The following is a 22,199-nucleotide window of genomic DNA, read 5'->3' as shown; positions in this document are numbered from 1 at the left end:
CCCTCTCTGTCTCTCTCTCTCCTCTCTAAAAATGAATAAATAAAATAAAAAAATTAAAAAATTGAAAACTGGTTAAAAAAAATGTTCAACATCACTAATCACTAGAGAAATGCAAATTAAAACCACAATGAGATATCACCTCACACCTGTCAGAATGGTGCTTATTAACAAATCAACACACAATAACTGCTGGAGAGGGTGTGGAGAAAAGGGGACCCTCCTGCACTGCTGGTGAGAATGCAGACTGGTGCAGCCACTGTGGAAAACAGTATGGAGATTCCTCAAAAAATTAAAAATGGAACTGCCTTTTGACCCAGCTATCCTACTTTTAGGAATGTATCCTAAGAATATTAAATCACTGATTCAAAAGAAGATATACACTCACATGTTTAGTGCAGCATTGTTTACAATAGCCAAGATCTGGAAACAGCCCAAATGTCCATCAGTGGACGAGTGGATTGAAAAGCTGTGGTACATACACACAATGGAATACTATGCAGCTGTGAAAAATAAGAAAATCTTACCTTTTGTGGTGGCATGGATGGACCTGTGGATGATTATGCTGAGTGAAATAAGCCAGGCATAGAGAGAAAAATATCATGTGATCTCACTTATATGTGGAATTTAATGAACAAAGTAAACTGAGGATGGAATAGAGGCAGAGATGGGGTCACAGGGAACAGAAGGACAGCTGTCAGAGGCAAGGGGGATGAGGGTATGGGATCAGAGAGAATAAAGGGATGAGTGAAATTACATACACATAACACATAGATACAGATAACAGGACAGTAAATCCCAGTGGGAAGGAGGGGAGGGAGTTAGGGGGAGAAGGGAAAAGGGGGTGTAATGGGGGACACAGGGGTGGGGGTGAAGGTGTTATACTGAGTGGGACACTTGAATCTATGTTAACACAATAAATTAAATTTAATAAAAAATAAAAAAACACGCAAGTGGGATTTATCCTACAATGCAATAGGAATTCAACAGATGAAAACCAGTCAGTGTAATGCACCATGTTAATAGAATGAATAAAGGGGAAACCACCATCATCCCAACCAAAGATGCGAAAAAGAATTAAAACAAAAGGACCTCTTCATGATAACAGGACTGACCATAATGAAGGTGCTCACAGTGCAAACACCAACAAGGAAGGGAGGGCATGTGAGCCTCCTGTTGGGACAACACACACACATGGAGAAGGGTATAAAAGCTGGACAATCAAAGCACCTCACACACTCACTCACCTTCACACACTCACACACTCTCCTCCCAACTCACCTCCATCCCCACGGTCCCACCATGGCCACATCCACCCTATCCGTCTGTTCTAGTGACTTGAGCTATGGCAACCATGTCAGCCAGCCCGGTTCCTGTGACTCTTGCACAGACTCCTCCTGGCAGGTGGAAGACTGTCCAGAGAGCTGCTGTGAGCCCTCCTGTTGTGCCCCCAGGGGCTGCCAGCCCACCTGCAGTGCACCCTATTGTTGCCAGTTCTCCTGCAGCACCTCCATCCCCTGCCAGCAGTCCTGCTGTGTGCCCTTCAGCTGCAAGCACGTTTGTTGCACACCTGTCTGCTGCAAGACTGTCTGTTGCACACCTGTCTGCTGCAAGCCTGTTTGCTATAAGCCCACCTGCAGCTCCCCTGTCTACTGCACACCTGTTTCCAGCACACCTTCCTGCTGCACACCCATCTGCTGCAAACCAGTGTGCTGTGTGCACAGCTGCTCTGGGACTGCCCCCTGCCCAGCCCCTTCCTGCTGCCAGCCCACTTTCTGCCTCTCACCCTGCTGCCGACCCCCTCATGCATGTCTGTCATCTGCCACCCTGTGTGCAGACCTGCTTACTGTGTGCCTGTCTCCTCCTGTGCTACCTCCTCCTCCTGTTACCCCAGCTACTGATGCCCAGCCTCCTCTGCTCTGCTGTCCAGTGAGCTCCCGTCCAGCCTGCTGCATCCCCACCTCGGCCCAGAAATACTGCTCCAGAATTATCTTCTTAAGCACACCCCAAAACTCAACACTTCACTGCATCTGCAGCCCCAAGATTCTTTACTAAGAGTCAAGACAGCTGTCAAGTCCCCTTCATGGGTCCCTCCCAGGGCATTTGTGGTCAGCTAGAAACTGCTGTGCATTTCTCCCTCTGGAAACACTCACCCATTTCTCCAAGTACTGACATCCCCCAAAGCAATGTGCCCTGCCACCCAGTCTGGCTGGCAGTGACCCCAGTGAGGCCAGCTGAACTGTCCCAGGCCTTGGAGCCTTGAGTGGAGCGAAGGGAGAGAAGCTAGTTTCTCTCTGCCACCCCTTCTGTGTGGCCCTAGTGCCTCCACTGCATCTTCTGCTGGTTTCTTCACCTTCCCCCACCTCCCCATTCTGAGTGTTATCCATCCCTTCCAATAAATTTCTGTCCTGATGCATCTGACCAGAATCCATTTATGTTCTTTACAACAAAAACCCCTCCCTGACATCCCCAGGTAAGGTTGGTCTCACGTCATTGTCAAGGACCACCAAGTTCCTGTCCCTTCAGTGGTATCCAGAAAGCTCTCTGTAACTCTGGACACATGTATGTACAAGAGATGGACACACTTTCTGGTCACAAAGCCTGAATAATCTGAGAGTGTTACCTGTCCTATGGAAGGGCTACACTTAGGAGGTGACTCAGACTGCTTCAGTGTCCCTGCTGCAGAAGGATCTGTTCAGGAAGGAGTTAGTACAGCAGGTCATCCCCAGGTCTGTTGGAAGCCTGGACCTTGCCTGGCATTTGGGAATGCTGATTTTTGGAGGGTTCCCACCACATGTGATGAGAATACGTCACTGGCCTAACTTGTTTGTGCAGACATGATGGCTGGGCTGACACCTGCTCTCTCTCTCTGGCAATCTGGAATTTTGGGATGTGCCAGCTGTTAAGCATTTACCAGCATACACCACTGCAAATGCATATCAAATAACTCATATTCAGAATATATAGTAACTTTCTACAAATTAAAAATAAATACAAATAATATTATTTTCTAAAAACAAGTAAATGGCTTTAACAAACACCTACATGAAAATATATTCAAATGTTCAGTGAGCAGCTTTCTCATCAGTGAATGTAAATTAATGCAACAATACTACACCATACACGGTTTCTGAAATGAATAAGATCTTAAAAGACAGATACTACCTCAGTTTATACAGGATATAGATTGACTGTCATTCACAGACTTGACTAATGGGAATGTAAATTTCTTTAGAACCTTGTTGAGCAGTACATGGTAACCTAAGCAGATTCCTGTCATATGACCCAATTTTTTTCTTGTGACTGTCCTCTGAAGAGAAACTACTGAATATATTCATCAAAAACAAAATGTAAAAAAAATTTTATGAAAGCATTATTAATATTAGCTAAAATGTGGAAATAATTGAAATCATCATTGACAAAGTGAATGGACAAAACATGTGTAGGAGGGTTTGATGTAATGATTTATGGCACACCAAAAAAAGAAAGGAAGGAAGGAAAGAAAGAAGGAAGGAAGGAAGGAAGGAAGGGAGGGAGGGAGGGAGGGAGGGAGGAAGAAAAGGAAGAAAAAAAGGAAAGAAAGAAAGTAAGAGAGAGAAAGAGAGAGAAGAAAAGAAGGAAAGAAAGAGGAAGGAAGGAAGGAAGGAAGGAAGGAAGGAAGGAAGGAAGGAAGGAAGGAAGGAAGGAAGGAAGGAAGGAAAGAAGGAAGGAACTACTGATTCATGAAGCAACATGTGCTTATCACAGAATTTTTTTGAGCAAAGGGGGGCATAAACAAGAGAGCAGAAAAAACAGATAGAACTAACCAAGGGGGAGAGAAGGTGGAATAGTGATTTCTCCTTGGGGAAGGATGGTAAACTAAGAAAAGTGCAAGAAACATTTAGATTTCTGGAAATGTTGCACATTTTCAACAAATATTCTAAGGGAAACCTTCTTCAATGCAGAAGACTAGACCCATCTAAACTATCCATCAACTATAAAGGCAGAATAAAAGCATTTTTAACTACCCTATGCTCAAAAATCTATCTTCAATGCACCCATTTTCAGAAAGCTTCTGGAGGGTGCACTCTACCAAAAGAAGGGCAAAAACTCCGTGACAGGAGAGAGATGGGGGAACATCCAGAGACCACAGTGAATGGAGATGCCAAGGTCACACCTGTGCACCCGCAGAGGGGACAGTCCTCAGATACAGAGGGCTCTAGGAGAGAGGTTTCCAAAATATAAATGATGTTAAGTGTTCATCTGATATGTTTGAATCCCTTGAGTGGAGCTTGGGGATGATGTGATGATAGGTACACAGAAAAAAACAGTAAATAAACAAAAGAGGCAATTGTTAACTCTGAGAAAGGAAAAACAAGAAAAACCAAAACAGATACAAGTAAGAAAGTTAAACCTGATTCCAATACACAGACTCGGTTCTTAACAATACTCAGTTAAGATAATACAGATTTGAATACTGATTTAACCAATATGAGGGTGTTACTGCCTTCTGAGGCTGGAAAGATGGGAATTTTTCATGGGACTGGTAGCAAATAAAGGAAGTGCTTTCTTCCACGACAGAAAATTGAAAACTCAAGAAAAAACAGAATATGCATAGTATATTAAGGATTTCCCATTATGTTTACATCTACCGTATTTTCCCCTCCATAAGACGCACCTAGGATTTTTAAGGAGGAAAATAAGAAAAAAATATTCTGAACCTAATGGTGTGTTAAAATATTTAATAAAATATATCACAATGATATTTCAACAATGAAAACTCAACAGCAGTATTAAAAACCATTAGCACTGTTATTAACAAATGAGAAGAGACTTTAATATTTAAATACTCTTCTAGTTGTCTGGGAACCCCAGGAACTCATCATTGCTAGTGTCAGAATTTAAGAAGCTCAGTTGCTCACAATCACTGGTATCACTTTCTTCGCTATTTTCATATATGATACCATCTTCAGTGCCATCTAAGGCATTGCTGGTGCCACATTTTTTGAGTGACAGTACCGTAGTTTTATTCTTCTCTGACTGCCATGATGTTTTCACCCACTCACAAACTTGAGTGATAGTGGGTCTCTTCATTCGTCCAGTTGGTGTCAGATCATGATTACTAGCAGCCATCCATTTGTTCCACTCTTCTCACATAAAGACTTTAAACAGTTTGTTGATGGAAACATTGAAAGGTTGCGACTGGCTGGTAAGACCCCCAGGAATTACAGCTAGATAAGTCTTCACTTCTTCAAAGTTTTTTTGTGTGTGTGGTTTCGCTAATATGTGCTCTAAACTGTCAAGCGTTAATAAGGCAGATTTTTTCAGAAGCCCTCTAGGAAGTTTGATCCAAACTTTTTCATTCTCATCCCATTTTCACCCATGCATCCTTTCTCATGAACCCCCCTGCTGCTGCACTAGGGAAAGTCCAGTTATTTTTTACTCTACTGTCACTACATAGGTAAACTACCTGGATTACAGCTGGAATAAATTGATGGAGATGAGCAGCATAGCCTCTCCCGTCTGCCACTGCTTTGCCTCTGCTTGCACTGGCTTCCCAGCTCACTGCACCTGCCTCACACCCTTGGCCCCTCCCCTACCTACCAGCCAGCCAGCCAATGAGATTCTCTGAGGCTGGCAACAAGTGACGTCAGCACTTCACACAGAGCTCCAGCAGCTGCAGCGCGCCTCTCCTGTCTGCCCTGGATGACGCCAGATGAATGCGTCCACACAACGTTGCTGTCTTCCCTCTTTCTTCCCTCTTTCGCTGCATGCAATTGTGGAAACCAGAACCAGGAGATCACTCAGCAGATGCCAGAGTTCCGCACTCCTCCGTGGTGGGTATGATTACGCTCGCGTTGGCGCTCATTCTACATATGTTTACTGGCGCAGCGCCCCACAGCAGCTAAAAAAAAAAAATAAAATGCACATTCGCTCCATAAGATGCATGGGCATTTTCCCCTCCACTTTGGGCGGGGGGGTGTGCATCTTATGGAACGAAAAATACGGTAATTTTTTGGTGAATACTTGTTCACAGTACTCTCATACACTTCCTTTTATTTATGTAAGATCAGTGATAATGTCCCATTTTTACTTCTGATTTTAGTCATTTGAGTCTTCTTTCTTTTTTTCTTAGCCAGTCTAGTGGAAAGATTTGTCAATTGGGTTTTTTTTTCCAAGAATAAATTTTGGTTTCATTGATTCTCACTATTGTGTTTCTAGTTTCTATTTCATTCATCTGTGTTCTCATCTTTATTTCCTTTCTTCTGCTACTTTGGATTTAGTTTGCTCTGCTTTTACTAGTCTGTTACGCTGTAAAGTTAGATTATTGATTTGAATCTTCTCTTTAATTGTCGACAGTTGTAGATTTCCCTCTGGGTATTGCTTTGCTGGATCCCTTAAGTATTATTAGTTCATTGTGTTCTCATTTGCATTCATTAAAGCACATTCTATCTTTTCTCTGTGTGTGCATGTGACAGAGACAGAGAGAGGACAGATAGGGACAGACAGATAGGAAGGGAAAGTGATGAGAACCATCAGTTCTTTATTGCGGCACCTTAGTTGTTTATTGATTGCTTTTCATATGTGCCTTGGCCAGGGGGCTACAACAGAGTGAGTGACCCCTTGCTCAAGCCAGCAACCTTGGGCTCAAGCCAGTGACCTTAGGCTTCAATCCAGTGACCATGAGGTCATGTCTATGATAACACTCTCAAGCCAGCAACCCCACACTCAAGATGGTGAGCCCACACTCAAGCTGGATGAGTCAATGTTCAAACCAGCGACCTCAGGGTTTTGAACCTTGGGTCCTCTGCATCCCAGTCTGTCGCTCTATCCACTACGCCACTGCCTGGTCAGGCTCTAGCTTCCCTTTTGATATCTTCTTTGACCCATTTGTCATTTAAGTCTGTATTTTTTGATCTCCATATATTTGTAAAATTTTCAGTTTTCTTTCTGTGACTGATTTCTAGTTTAATTCTATTATGATCAGAAAAAATACTTGTGTGATTTCAATATTTTTAAATGTTTTGAAATTTGTCTTATGGCCTAATATGTCTAATCTGGAGCATTATTCCATGTGCCCTTAAAAAAATGTGTATTCTGCTGTTGAGTTGAGCATTATATATATATCTGTCAGGTCTAGTTGCTTAATAGTCCTCTATTTCATTATTGACATTTAATCTAATTAATCTATTATTTCACTTTTATATTATTATTATTCAATGAGAAGGGGGAAGCAGAGACAGACTTCCACATGGACTCCGACCAGGATCCACCCAGCAAACCCACTAGGGTGTAATGCTCTGCCCATCTGGAGTGTGGCTCTGTTGCTCAGCAACCGAACTCTCTTAGTGCCTGAGGCAGAGGCCATGGAGCCATCCTCAGCACTGGGGCTAACTCGCTTCAAGAGCCATAGCTGCAAGAGGGGAAAAGAGTGAGAGGGAAGTGATAGGGGGGAGGGGTGGAGAAGCAGATAGGCACTTCTCCTGTGTGCCCTGACTGGGAATCAAACCTGGCACTGTGGTAAGGTACCAAAGAATTGCAAATATTAATATTAATATTAATTTTTTTTTAAAAGAAGAGTTAGGTTTCTTCCCTCCTCCTTACTGTGGAGAGTGAAGGGAGGAAGGAGACTTGGACCCCCTCCCTTTCCCACACCTGTGAGGAAGAAGGTAAACAGCTAGCCAGGTGAGGGAGAGGGAAGAAAGATTTAAGTGGCCTTTTCCTCTCCTCTTTCTTTTTCCTTAATGGGCAATTTACAAACGCTTATCCTCTGACATCATGTAAGCCCTTCCCATCCTGAAGATGTGTGATTGATGTATGTACCTCCAGACAAAGGAATGGGAGGTAGACACTAAAAGATTTAGGGATATCTTTTGATATGTAAAATGACATCCTTTGCTATTGTGTTACCTCATAAGTTTTAATATGTAAGAATGTTTTATATAAATCCTATAAACAAATGTTATAAGCTTGTTAATAATTGTGTCACAACTCCCCTCCTCCTTTCTTTCCCCCCACCCTATATGTGATCTAATGTATATAACTAGCCTCAGAGCTATATTGGACACTGCATGATTTGGGTCAGCTATACCCCGTGTTTGTCATATGCAGCCGGCTTATTAATAAATCTCCTTCTATTAATAAAACCTCTCAAAAATTCATTTGGACTTGGTGTCTTTACATAAACCCAGCGGAACAGTACTTTACAACAGGATATCCATGTGCTGGGCCGATGCTCTACCACTGAACCAACTGGCCAAGACTATTTCATTTTTAAATTATTGGAAATGATTTATTGAAGTCTCCAAGTATTATCATAGACCTAGAATTGATTATTTCTTCAATTCTTCCCATTTGTCATATATTCTTGATATATTGAGCCTTTTATCAATATTTGAAGTCTTTGTCCCTTATAAAAATTTTAAACTCAAATTCTATTTTGCTGATTTTTTATAGATATCCAGCTTTCTTTTGGTTGTTATTTGCATGAAATATCTTTTCCATTCTTTCACTTTAAATATATTTGTATCATTGGACTTAAAGTGGTTGAACTGACTCAAGGATAAATAGACAAGATGAAGAGACATATACAAGTAATGAGTTGAATCCATAATCATAAACCTCCGCTCAAAGAAAAGCCCTGGGCCATATGGCTTCAATGCTAAATTCTACTAAACATTTACAGAAGACTTGACTCCTTCTCAAACCCATCCAAAGAACACAAGATGAGAGGTCACTTTCTAACTCATTCTATGCGGCAGGTCAGCATTATCCTGCTATCGAACCTGGACAAAGACAACAAAAAAACTACAAGCAATATTCTATTTTAACTTTTATTGATGTTTAAAAATCTTCAGTAACATACAATCAAATCAAATCCAGCATCAATTAAAAGGATTATATACAACAAGCAAGTAGGATTCATCTAAGGCTGCAAGAGTAACTCAACATATGAAAACAAATCAGTGTAATGTACCATGTTTTCTACCATCATAACAACTAAATATGCAAAAAGGAATTAAAAATAAAACAAAACAAAAAAACAAAAACCTCTTTATGACAACAGGACTGACCATAATGAAGGTGCTCACGGTACAAACACCAACAAGGAAGGGAAGGCATGTGAGCCTCTTGTTGGGGCAACACACACACAGTGAGGGGTATAAAAGCTGGACAATTGCAGTACCTCACACACTCACCTTCACACACTCAGACACACCTCCCAGCTCACCTCCAGTTTCACTGTCCCACCATGGCCACGTCCACCATGTCCATCTGCTCCAGTGACCTGAGTTATGGCAACCGTGTTTGCCAGCCCGGTTCCTGTGATTCTTGCACTGACTCCACCTGGCAGGAGGACAACTGTCCAGAGAGCTGCTGTGAGCCCACCTGCTGTGCCCCCAGCTGCTGCCAGCCCAACTGCTGTGTCCCTAGCTGCTTCAGACCTTCTTGTTGCACTACCTGCCCACATCAGCCGACCTGCTGTATGCCTGCCTGCTACAAACAAATCTGCTGCAAACCCATCTATTGCACATCTGTCAGCTGTAAGCCCATCTGCTGCACACCTATTTGCTGCACGCCTGTCAGCTGCGAGTCAGTCTGCTTCAAGTCTCTGTGTTGCATGCCCAACTGCTCTGGGTCCTCCCCCTGCACTGCCTCTTCATCCTGCTGCAGACCCTCCTCCTGCGTGTCCCTGATCTACCACCCCGTGTACAGACCTGCTTGCAGTGTACCCATATCCTCCTGCTGTGCCCCAGCCACCTACTCCTGCCAGTCCATCTGCTGCCGCCCGGCTTCTCTGCTCTGCCGCCCCGTGTGCCCCGGCCCTGCTGTCTGCATCCCTTCCTCAGCCATGAATTCCTGCTGCTGACTTTTTCAAGACCTCATCCAGGGTCCTTCCCCAGTAGAAGGCTGACTTTCCAGGCAGATACACCCCCTCTGGCTTTCACAACAAGGGAAAGGACTAGCTCCCCCTCCTTCATTCAGAAACCCACAATGCTCAGCAAATCCTTCCTGATGCTGGCCACACAGATGCCCCCTCTTAGCTCCACCGCTGCCCTGTGTGTGAATCCTGGTGCCCCAGGTGGCCTGGTCCCACCCAGGCAGTGTTGTCACCTCTGATTCCTAATAAAGCCACTTCTGTTTCACTATGACCTTCTGTTTGTCTGTGGACACACTGGGGATAGCGTGATGAGGGACACTTGGTGCAGGCCTCTGTGAACCCGACAAGCCAGGCCCCCTCTAAGCCATGTGGGACCCAGGCCCAGCACAGCCCAAGGCCTATCTCAGTAAAGCTTGGCCTCTGGAGCCAAGGCCAGGAGTTGGGGGACAAGGCCAGAGAGGTTGGACACCACCTCCGCCCTGCTAGCAGCCATGGGCCCCTGAGCCACACTTCCTATCGCAGCTCGGTGGCTGCCTCCAGGCCCATGCTTCATGTCAGTGCCAGACCCCACACCCAGTGGCATTACCCACCTAATACCACCAGTGAACCAGCCTATAGACCACAGTGCTCGTTCCCGCAGCCGACCTGGTGGCCTTCCTCCAGCTTACCCATGAGCCTCCAAGGAGGCATGAGGAGGAGTGCTGCTGTCCCAGAATGACAGCCCAGCAGGCTGGTTCTCCCTGTCCCTTTCTCAGGAGTGGCCAGTGGGGACATGAATGAAGTGAAGTTAACAGTGCCCATGCAGCTTCCCATAGAGATGTGGGCAGTTCCCGGCTACCTCTTGACCATGTTCCTGGACTCTCGCCCCCTGTCCGACACCCTCACATCCTGCTTTTTCCTGTGCTCCGTTCTACTATCACTGGATGCAGTCCCCTTTTGTCTGAGCCGCACATAAGTGAGCTCACACATACTTCCTACACTCCCAGTTCTGCCTGGTATCCTCTACATGGCCCCTCTGGTATGGGCTCAGACACTCCCTCCTGCCGGGCAGATCTGTCTATCTGAGAACCTCATCCTACCCTGCCCGAGTAACAGACCCATACAACCAGCTGCGTCACCAGGCACACAGAGCAGGGCAAGCTCAGGTCCAGCCTCTCCTGCCATCATCCCAACCCACTGTGCTTGGTGAGGTCACAACAGTCATCCCTCTTGCTCCTCCCTGAAGAAGATCCCCAGGACTGCCAACAGAAGCCAGAGACCAACCTGACAGGCATGTTCACCTTCCCAAAAGCAAAGCCAGGTCCCTGCAAAGGGACAAGTGAGTGCGCGGCAAGCACAGAAAGGTAGGCTTTCTTGCTGTGTTCTAGGGTGGCGGCTGGAGACCAAATCTTTGTCCTGGGACTTCAACACACAGTGGTCCTAAGCCCCTCCTCTTTGTGACCTCCCCACTTCAGAGTCAGGAAGGACAGCAGTACTGGCCACCCAGAATTCACTCGCTGACCTCTTCCACTTGGTCCTGTTACCTCTGCATACCCCGTCATCAAAGGCATGGACAGGATACAGCCTGCCCTGGTTTCCTGGGAACACTCCTCACATGAAAATCAGATGACTGACAGCAAGAAGCAGCCTTATCTGACGTCCAATGAAAAAGATTGTTAGGAAACAGCTGGAATCTTGTTCAAATGCAAACTAACACCTCAGAGTCTTGGGGAACACACCGCATTCACACCACAGGACAACATCAAGCTGCTAGAGAAATAATCATGTGTTTGAAAAATGAAACTTCAGGGTACAAGATTTATTGGGATGATAATTTAGTAAGTTATGTAATAGCTAATCACTGGGGTGTACACCTGAAACAAATAAAATAATGTACGTCAACAGTAATTTTAAAAATCGCTTAAAAATTAGTGGAAAAGTCAGTGTAAATGCCTAATAATAAACAAGAAATGAAGAATGATTGAACTGTGGTCTGAAAGATTAAGTCAAGAGAATTTCCTAGAAAAGAAGCAAAAGATGGGGGAAAGGTGAGAAAAATGGAGAGATATGGAGGCAAGTTCCAAAAGATTGGACATTTAATAGGAATTAGAAAAGCAGAGTCCAGGAGAGATGAACTCATTTTAAATAGAACAAAAGTACTTCCTGGAATGGGCTTTGACATTGCGCTCTGACCACGGAACATAGAGCAAGACACAAGTTGAGAAACCAAGACATGACATTTTACTTTTCTTTTTTTAAGATTGTGGTGAGAGAAACATGGTTTAATTTTTTATTTTATTTATACATTTCAGAGAGGGGAGAGAGATAAAGTGGAAAAGAGCAAAAAGCATCAACTCCCATATGTGCCTTGTCCAGGCAAGCCCGGGGTTTCAAACCAGCGAACTCACCATTCCAGGTCGACACTTTTATCCACTGTACCAACACAGGTCATCAAGACATGACATTTTAAAACAAAAATGAAGAGAAGGGAAAACTCACTGAAAGAGTTACAATATAGAGAAGACAAGATGGCACTGGAGTAGGCAGACGTACCAACATCTACCTCCCAGAACCAAAGTGGATTACAAACTAATTTTAAGAACTATCATCTGGAAAAACCAACTTTGGACTAAACTAAGAGGACTCTTCAACCAAGGAACACTGAAGAAGCCACACTGAGACTGGTAGGAAAAGCGGAAACGCGGAGAGGGCTGCCCAGCTCCCCGGAGTGAACGGCAGCCGGGAGAGACTCGCGTGGTGGGAAGTGAGTTTAGCAGAGAGGGGAGGGTCCTGAGCCCCAGGAACAAAGCCCCAGCCTGCAGCCCCAGAGCCCAGAAGAGGCGTAAGGACAGTATTTAGCTGGAAACAAGTCAGGATACTGTTTGTGAGAAAGAGTTTGATTTCTCAGACCCAGGATTCTTCTTAAAGGGACCGCGCAGAACACCTCTCTCACAACCACTCACCCGGGACTCCGGGGGTCAGGGAGAGAGGAGAGGACCAGAGTAGCAGGAAGAGAGTGTAATCTAGGAGGCACAGGGAGAAACATTTTGGGAGATAGCCACCCTAACCCCTGGGACAAGTCACTCCCCAAATCTGAAGTGAATATTTCCCCCGGAAACAGCAATACCAGCAAAGGGAAGCAGGACACCAGCCAAACAAGCCCCCCTGCGGCACTCAGAGTAGAGTTGCTTAGAAGGAGGGAGCTTTCGGGACTACAATAGTGAGTGTTAGGGTCTGAGCTGCAGTGCCCGCACCCACGTGGCTGAGGGCTCGCCAGAGGGCGGCAGCAGCCGGAGACGGAAATGCGGTTCTGTTGGCAGGGGCGGAAGCCGGCTGGCCACCACTGGGCTCAGGTGTGAGCTCAGTCTTGCCCAGCTGGGGAGGAGGGGGCGTGCAAAAGCGGTCAAGCCCAGCTGCCAGCAGCCTGTAATCCAGCCTGCGGGAGAAGGGCGGGAACCCCAGAAAGGGTGGAGACCAGCCCTTGAGCAAGGGCGCAGGAGCACAGCCTTGCCCCAACCATGCAACCCAGGCTTGTGATCTGACTTGGGAGTCGGCTTCTCCCACGGGGGTGGAGCCAAAAGCCCAGAACAGGCGGAGTTCCGCTACTGAGCTGAGCATGGGCATGCAGTCCTGCCCAGCCGGTAGAGCTAAGGCTAGCAGCCGATCCATGACAGGCTCCTCCTGCAAGGGCAGAGCGAAAGCCCGGAAACAGGCGGAGACCCACAGCTGAGCAAAAGTGCTCGCCAGTGCCCTCAGGACCGAGCATAACGTCATCCATGGGGGCGGGGCAAAGGCCAACGCCACCAAGGCTTGTGCCCCCCGAGTACATGATCACAGCCACTCCCGTGAAGAGAAAATGTGGAGGCAGAGAAATGCAACACAAATGAACCAAGAGAAATCCCCAGAAAAGGACCAAAATGAATCAGATATAACCAAATTACCAGATGCAGAGTTTAAAATAACGATTGTTAGGATGCTCAAAGATATTAGAACAACAATAGATGGTCATTACAAAAACCTAAATAAAGAGATAGCAAATATAAAAAAGGACATTGAAAAAATAAAAAAGAATCAGTCAGAAATGACAAATACAATATCTGAAATAAAGAATACAATGGAAGGAATTAAAAGCAGGATGGATGAAGCAGAGAATCAAATCAGCAAGTTAGAGGACACGATAAATAAAGGCACGGAAGCAGAGCAGAAAAAAGAAAAGAGACTCAAAAAGTCTGAGGAAACTCTGAGAGAGCTCTGTGACAACCTGAAGAGAAATAACATCCACATCATAGGGGTTTCTGAAGAAGAAGAGAAAGAACAAGGGATAGAGACTTTGTTCAAACATATCATAGCTGAAAACTTCCCTCAATTAAGGCAGGAAAACATCTCACATGTTCAGGAAGCACAAAGAACTCCATTAAGAAGAAACCCAAAGAAATCAACACCAAGACACGTCATAATTAAAATACCAAAGCTAAGTGATAAAGAGAAAATATTAAAAGCTGCTAGAGAAAAAAAGGCTATCACCTACAAAGGAGCCCCCATAAGGATGACTTCTGACTTCTCAACAGAAACACTTGAGGCCAGAAGGGAATGGCAAGAAATATTCAAAGTAATGCAGAACAAGATCCTACAACCAAGACTACTTTACCAGCAAGGCTATCATTTAAAATTGAAGGAGAAATAAAAAGCTTTACAGACAAAAAAACCTCAAGGAATTCACTGCAACCAAACCAAGGCTGCAAGAAATGCTAAGGGACCTGTTGTAAACAGATCAAAGGAGAAAAATATATAGCAAAAGAGGAATACAGTTTTAAAGAATAAAATGGCAATAAACAATTACATATCAATAATAACCTTAAATGTAAATGGATTAAATGATCCGATCAAAAGACATAAGGTAGCTGCATGGATAAGAAAACAGGACCCATACATATGCTGTCTACAAGAGACACACCTTAAATCAAAAGATGCACATAGGCTGAAGATAAAAGGATGGAAAAAAATATTTCACGCAAATGGAAATGAAAAAAAAGCTGGAGTAGCAATACTTATAACAGACAAAATGGATTTTAAAACAAAGACCATAGTTAGAGATAAAGAAGGTCACTACATAATGTTAAAGGGAGCAATCCAAAAGGAAGATATAACCATTATAAATATCTACGCACCTAATATAGGAGCACCTAAATATATAAAGCAGACTTTGATGGACTTAAAGGGCGAGATCAACAGCAATACTATAATAGTAGGGGATTTCAATACCCCATTAACATCATTAGATAGATCCTCAAGAAAGAAAATTAACAAAGAAACAGCAGACTTAAAGGACATATTAGATCAACTCGATTTAATAGATATCTTCAGAACCTTTCACCCTAAAACAGCAGAATATACATTCTTTTCAAGCACTCATGGTACGTTCTCTAGAATAGACACATGTTAGGGAACAAAAGCAGTCTCAACAAATTTAAGAAGATTGAAATCATATCGAGCACTTTCTCTGATCACAATGGCATTAAACTAGAAATTACCCACAACAGAAAAACTGAAAAACATTCAAACACTTGGAAACTAAATAGCATGTTATTAAATAATGAATGGGTTAACAATGAGATCAAAGAAGAAGTTTTAAAATTCCTAGAAACAAACGATAATGAGCATACATCAACTCAAAATTTATGGGACACAGCAAAAGCAGTCCTGAGAGGGAAGTTTATAGCATTACAGGCATACCTCAAGAAGCTGGAAATAGCTCAAATAAACAACCTGACCCTACATCTAAAAGAACTAGAAAAAGAACAGCAAGTAAAGCCTAAATGTAGTAGAAGGAAGGAAATAATAAAGATCAGAGCAGAAATAAATGACATAGAGGCTAAAGAAACAATACAGAAGATCAATGAAACCAGGAACTGGTTCTTTGAAAAGGTAAACAAGATCGATGAACCTTTAACCAGACTCACCAAGAAAAAAAGAGAGAGGACTCAAACAAATAAAATTAGAAACTAAAGTGGAGAAATAACAACTGACACAACAGAAATACAAAATATTGTAAGAAAATACTATGAAGAACTGTATGCCAAAAAACTAGACAACCTAGATGAAATGGACAAATTCCTTGAAACATATACTCTTCCAAAAATCAATCTGGAAGAATCAGAAAACCTAAACAGACCAATTACAACAAATGAGATTGAAACAGCTATCAAAAAACTCCCAAAAAAGAAAAGTCCTGGGCCTGATGGCTTCACAAGTGAATTCTACCAAATATTCAAAGAAGAACTAACTCCTATCCTTCTCAAGCTATTTCAAAAAATTCAAGAGGAAGAAAGACTTCCAAACTCCTTTTATGAGGCGAGCATAATTCTGGTTCCAAAACCAGGCAAAGACAACACACACACAAAAAATTATAGGCCAATATCCCTGATGAATTTAGATGCAAAAATCCTCAACAAAATATTAGCAAACCAGATCCAGCAATATATGGAAAAAATCATACACCATGATCAAGTGGAATTTATTCTTGGGAGGCAAGGCTGGTACAATATTCACAAATCAATCAATGTGATTCATCACATAAACAAAAGGAAGGAGAAAAACCACATGATAATTTCAATAGATGCAGAAAAAGCATTTGATAAAATCCAGCACCCATTCATGATCAAAACTCTCAGCAAAGTGGAAATACAGGGAACATACCTCAACATGATAAAGGCCATCTATGACAAACCCACAGCCAATATCATACTCAATGGGCAAAAATTAAAAGCAATCCCCTTAAGATCAGGAACAAGGCAGGGGTGCCCCCTTTTACCACTCTTATTCAACATAGTTCTGGAAGTCCTGGCCACAGCAATCAGGCAAGAAAAAGAAATAAAAGGCATCCAAATTGGAAAAGAAGAAGTAAAACTATCATTATTTGCAGATGATATGATATTGTATATAGAAAACCCTAAAGTCTCAGTCAAAAAACTACTAGACATGATAAATGAATTCAGCAAAGTGGCAGGATATAAAATCAATACTCAGAAATCAGAGGCATTTTTATACACTAACAATGAACTGTCAGAAAGAGAAATCAAGGAATCAATCCCCTTTACCATTGCAACCAAAAAAATAAAGTACCTAGGAATAAATTTAACCAGGGAGATTAAAGACTTGTACTCGGAAAATTACAAAACATTGATAAAAGAAATCAGGGAAGATACGAACAAGTGGAGGCATATACCATGCTCATGGTTAGGAAGAATAAACATCATTAAAATGTCTATATTACCCAAAGCAATTTATAAATTCAATGCAATACCGATTAAAATACCAATGACTTACTTCAAAGATATAGAACACATATTCCAAAAATTTATATGGAACCAAAAGAGAACACGAATAGCCTCAGCAATCTTGAAAAGGAAGAATAAAGCGGGAGGTATCACACTTCCGGATATCAAGTTATATTATAAGGCCATTGTACTCAAAACAGCATGGTACTGGCATAAGAACAGGCATATAGATCAATGGACCAGAACTGAGAACCCAGAAATAAACCCACACTTTTATCAACAACTGATATTTGACAAAGGAGAGAAGAGCATACATTGGAGTAAAGACAGCCTCTTCAACAAATGGTGTTGGGAAAATTGGACAGCAACCTGCAAAAAAATGAAACTAGACCACCAACTTACACCACTCACAAAAATAAACTCAAAATTGATAAAAGACTTAAATGTAAGCCGTGAAACCATAAGCATCTTAGAAGAAAACATAGGCAGTAAGCTCTCTGACATCTCTCGCAGCAATATATTTGATGATTTGTCTCCACAGGCAAGTGAAATAAAAGACAGGATCAACAAATGGGACTTTATCAAACTAAAAAGCTTCTGCACAGCTAAAGACAACAAGAACAGAATAAAAAAACAAACTACACATTGGGAAAACATATTGGATAATATGTCTGATAAGGGGTTAATAACCAAAATTTATAAAGAACTTGTAAAACTTAATACCAGGAAGACAAACAACCCAATCCAAAAATGGGCAAAAGAAATGAATAGACACTTCTCCAAAGAGGACACACAGATGGCCATTAGGCATATGAAAAAATGCTCATCACTAATGATTAGAGAAATGCAAATTAAAACCACAATGAGATATCACCTCACACCAGTCAGAATGGCGCTCATCAATAAAATAACACAGAAGAAGTGCTGGTGAGGATGTGGAGAAAAGGGAACCCTCCTGCACTGCTGGTGGGAATGCAGACTGGTGCAGCCACTGTGGAAAACAGTATGGAGATTCCTCAAGAAATTAAAAATCAAACTGCCTTTTGACCCAGCTATACCACTGTTAGGAATATACTCCAAGAACACCATAGCACTGTTTGAAAAGAAGAAATGCACCCCCATGTTTCTGGCAGCATTGTTCACAATAGCAAAGATCTGGAAACAGCCCAAGTGTTCATCAGAGGACGAGTGGATTAAAAAGATTTGGTACATATATACTATGGAACACTACTCAGCCATAAGAAATGATGACATCCGATCTTTTACAACAACATGGATTGGCCTTGATAACATTATACTGAGCGAAATAAGTAAATCAGAAAGAACTAAGAACTATATGATTCCATACATAGGTGGGACATAAAAATGAGACTCAGAGAAATGGACAACAGTGTTGGGGTTACAGGGTGGGGGGGAGGAGAGCGAGGGGGTTGGGGGAGGGGGCACAAAGAAAACCAGTTAGAAGGTGACAGAAGACAATTTTATCAATGTCACCCCATCAAAATTAATCAAAAAAAAGAATGTGTCTCACGGCTAATTCAGACAGTTAGAAGAATAGTATAAGGATGCTAATTCTGCTTCTCAGGCCACATCCTGCAAAAGGGGCCCCAAGCAAATTGGTGATTTGGCTCCTCTGATTTTGCCAATTGGATTTTAAAAAAAAATAGGTCAGGAACACCCTGAAATGGAACTAACAATACATCAGCATAATTTTAAAGGACTTTTAGATACTGGAGCTGATGTACCTGTTATTGCTAAGCTACATTGGCCTCCTTCCTGGCCCACTCATGCAGCAGCCACAGAATTACAAGGTAAGGGCAGAGTAAATCCCCTCAACAAAGTTCTAGTTTTCTCCATTGGGAAGATTAAGGAGGTCATTCTGGATTTTTTAAGCCTTATGTGCTCCCTGGATGGCCAATTAATTTGTGAGGTAGAGATGTTTTGAAAAATACGGGAGTGTTGCTTGTCAGTCCTAATGGTTTAGTCAGTACTCAGATGTTTGATCGGGGATTTTTGCCCACCACGGGTCTAGGAAAAGAACAGCGAGGAATTCTCACCCCCATAGAAGTGGCACCCAATACCAGAAGGTATGGATTAGGATATCAAAATTTAGCATAGGGGTCTTGGTAGCTCCTGCTACCTCAATAATGCATTGTGCAGACCCAATTATTTGGAAATCAGATAATCCTGTATGGGTAGACCAATGGCCCCTTTCTCAGGAGAAACTTTGGGCAGCCGCTCAATTGGTACAAGAGCAGCTACAGCTTGGGCACATTGAACCATCTAATAGCCCATGGAATACACTTCCATATTTTGATCTTGTTGCCTCCTGGATTATCAAGGGGCATAGGCAACCCTTACAGCTTATAGGTTTTGAGCCTCAAAATTATTGTTGTTCCTTTTCTCAAAGGATCAACAACAATGGCTCTGGGAAACTTCCACTGAATGGCAAATAGCTCTTGCAAATCAATGGGCAACTTTATACTGAAACTGTCAACTTAAAATCAGCTCAAAGTCTAGAATTATATGCCATTATCATGGCTTTTCAGCATTTGCTATATTCCCCCTTTAATCTATATACAGACAGCAAATATTTACTTATGGTGTTTCCACTATAAAGACTGCTGTCTTAGGGACAAATGCTGATGAACTATTTCAGCAGTTCCTCCTTCTTCAAAGACTTGCATGTCAACATAGAGCTCCATGTTTTATAGGAGATACTCGAGCTCACTCCATGCTCCCTGGAGCTTTAGCACAAGGGAATGCCCTTTTTTTTTTTTTTCTTTTTTCTTTTACTTTTTTTTTTTTTTTTTTGTATTTTTCTGAAGTTGGAAATGGGGAGGCAGTCAGACAGACTCCCGCATGCGCCCAACCAGGATCCACCCGGCACGCCTACCGGGGGGAATGTTCTGCCCATCTGGGGTGTTGCTCTGTTGCAACCAGAGCCATTCTAGCACATGAGGCATAGGCCATGGGGCCATCCTTAGCACCCGGGGTGACTTTGCTCCGGTGGAGCCTTGGCTGCGGGAGGGGAAGAGAGAGACAGAGAGGAAGGAGAGGGGGAGGGGTGGAGAGGCAGATGGGCGCTTCTTCTGTGTGCTCTGTCCGAGAATCAAACCTGGGAATCCTGCACACTAGGCCGATGTTCTACCACTGAGCCAACCGGCCAGGGCCTAGGAATGCCCTTGTTGATCAAGCTACCCAAAAGAAAATTATTTGGAGCAACCATGACAGATCGAGCAATTCAGTATCATACTATTCATCACCAGAACACTGCAGCCCTGTGTAAACAGTTTCAACTTTCTCGGGAAGCAGCACGGCAGATTGGGAAACCCTGTCCAAGGGGTCCTATACTACAATCTGCCCCTTCATTTGGAGTTAACCCTCAAGGACCCCTACCAGGACAACTTTGGCAAATGGTGTTACTCATATACCTTCATTTGGCAAACAGTCCTATGTCCACGTTACAGTGGATACATATTCTGGATTTATAGTAACCTCTGTCAGAACAGGAGAGGCTGCTAAGCATGTTATAGCTCATTGTCTGTATGCATTGTTCTATTATTGGATTTTCCTAAACTGGTTAAACTGAAAATGCTCCTGCATATGGAGCAAAAGCATTTACTGTATTTTGTCATTCTTACAATCTTTAAAGTTAAGATATTATTAAAGTGTACCCAGCAAATATTTTAAGGTCAGTTTTAAAAAAAAAATTAAAAGGGGGTAGTCATATCCTGGAACTCCTACGGGTCTACTATATCATGCTTTTTACTTAAAAAAAAAAAAATTTAAATTTCTTTTGAATGCTGATGAACAGGAGACGCCAAATCTTTTTCGCCTGCAAACTACTACCTTCTTTATTTGATCCAGCTAATAACACTGTTTTGTCTTTTTCCAAATAGCTCCAGATATATGGAAAAGATTTATATAGGCGGATGGGGATCCTCAAACCCCTCAGCGAGATCTTCTGAGCATGGCCTTTAAGATATCAAGATGCAGAAAAAGCCCAATAGAGATCAGGGGAACTACCAGCTTTTAGGATATGCTCTTAAAGGCTACAATGCCCCAAAGGGGTCTCATAGGATGCCATCTGGGTCCTGCTTCAATAGTGGAAAGGAAGGTCATTGAGCTAAAGCCTGCCAGACTTACATGCCTCTGCTGTGAGGAAACAGGGACACTGGAATGTAGGCTTCACCCTCGCTCCTCTAAGGGAAGGTTCAGTCTCTTCCAGCCCTGTTCCAGCCACCTATGACCTAACCTTGCCCAGAATGCTGGGGTTTGCCACGGAAGGCTGAAGGTGCCCAGGGCCGTCAGCCCCATCTACGACACTGTGGACGAGCCTAGGGTATTTCTTCCAAGAAGCAGGTAAACTGATCTCATTTGCACAAGGACCACTTAACTATGTCTTGCCTGAATAGTCAGGTTTTTTATTCTTCCCTCGAAGATCTCAGTTGTGGGTGTTGATAGTCCTATTTTCTGCTGCTTTGTTTAATATATAGTGTTTCCTTTATTCCTCCTACCTCAATGCCCCACTCATATTACAGGCTGGGACCTACTCCTAATTTAGAGCTCTCTTTCCCCCTTTTGCCAACTTCTATTATGAATCTACCTTTGCCACCCAGCTTAGTGTATCCCAAAGTTCCCTTTACCAAGCCACAGTTGCAGAGCTCCAGGAAAGAGCAACCTAGTCTCATCTCTCCAGGCAGAGGAGAACAGAAGCTCCATATCCACACATGCTGCAAATGGCTTTTCCAGTCTACCTGAATCATTACCAGCTAGAAGCAACGGTCATTGGGACTTGGACGTGAGCTGCAAAGTATAGAATTGTGACAACAATTCCAGTGCCATGCAGACTTTGCCTGGATGTGGACTTTTCCTGGACTCCTGCTCCTTGTGACAGCTCCTAACAGACTGAACTGGGGTTAGGTTGCATTTTTCAGGGATTTGGCATAGTGTTGGGGCCAACTTGGACTTGGTGAACATGTTAAGGACACTACTCTTTTATGGATTCTTGCTGTATTGGCCAAGAGTTTGCTTAAAGGCTTTAAACACTGTAAAAAAAAATAGAAGACTGGATAAAGAAG

The 22,199-nt window shown here is 43.0% G+C and overlaps 1 protein-coding gene and 1 pseudogene across 1 annotated transcript; both read left to right on the top strand.

Annotated features, from left to right (window-relative positions):
• The first annotated feature begins 1,299 nt into the window (after positions 1-1,299).
• LOC136391809 (keratin-associated protein 10-8-like) lies at positions 1,300-2,052 on the top strand (annotated as a pseudogene).
• A 7,177-nt stretch (positions 2,053-9,229) lies between these two features.
• On the top strand, positions 9,230-9,847 carry LOC136393292 (keratin-associated protein 10-8-like). The gene has a single exon (XM_066365901.1). The coding sequence runs from the start codon at positions 9,230-9,232 to the stop codon at positions 9,845-9,847; it is 618 nt and encodes a 205-aa protein (XP_066221998.1).
• Positions 9,848-22,199: the final 12,352 nt, after the last annotated feature.

This window comes from Saccopteryx leptura, chromosome 2 (genome assembly GCF_036850995.1).
Source record: "Saccopteryx leptura isolate mSacLep1 chromosome 2, mSacLep1_pri_phased_curated, whole genome shotgun sequence".
Taxonomy (NCBI): domain Eukaryota; kingdom Metazoa; phylum Chordata; class Mammalia; order Chiroptera; family Emballonuridae; genus Saccopteryx; species Saccopteryx leptura.
The sequence above is the reverse complement of the archived record's forward strand: the minus strand, read 5'-3'. Positions and strand labels throughout refer to the sequence as shown.

Coding starts and splice junctions, on each gene's coding strand:
- LOC136393292 (XM_066365901.1), top strand. CDS start 9,230: ATGGCCACGTCCACCATGTCCATCTGCTCCAGTGACCTGAGTTATGGC.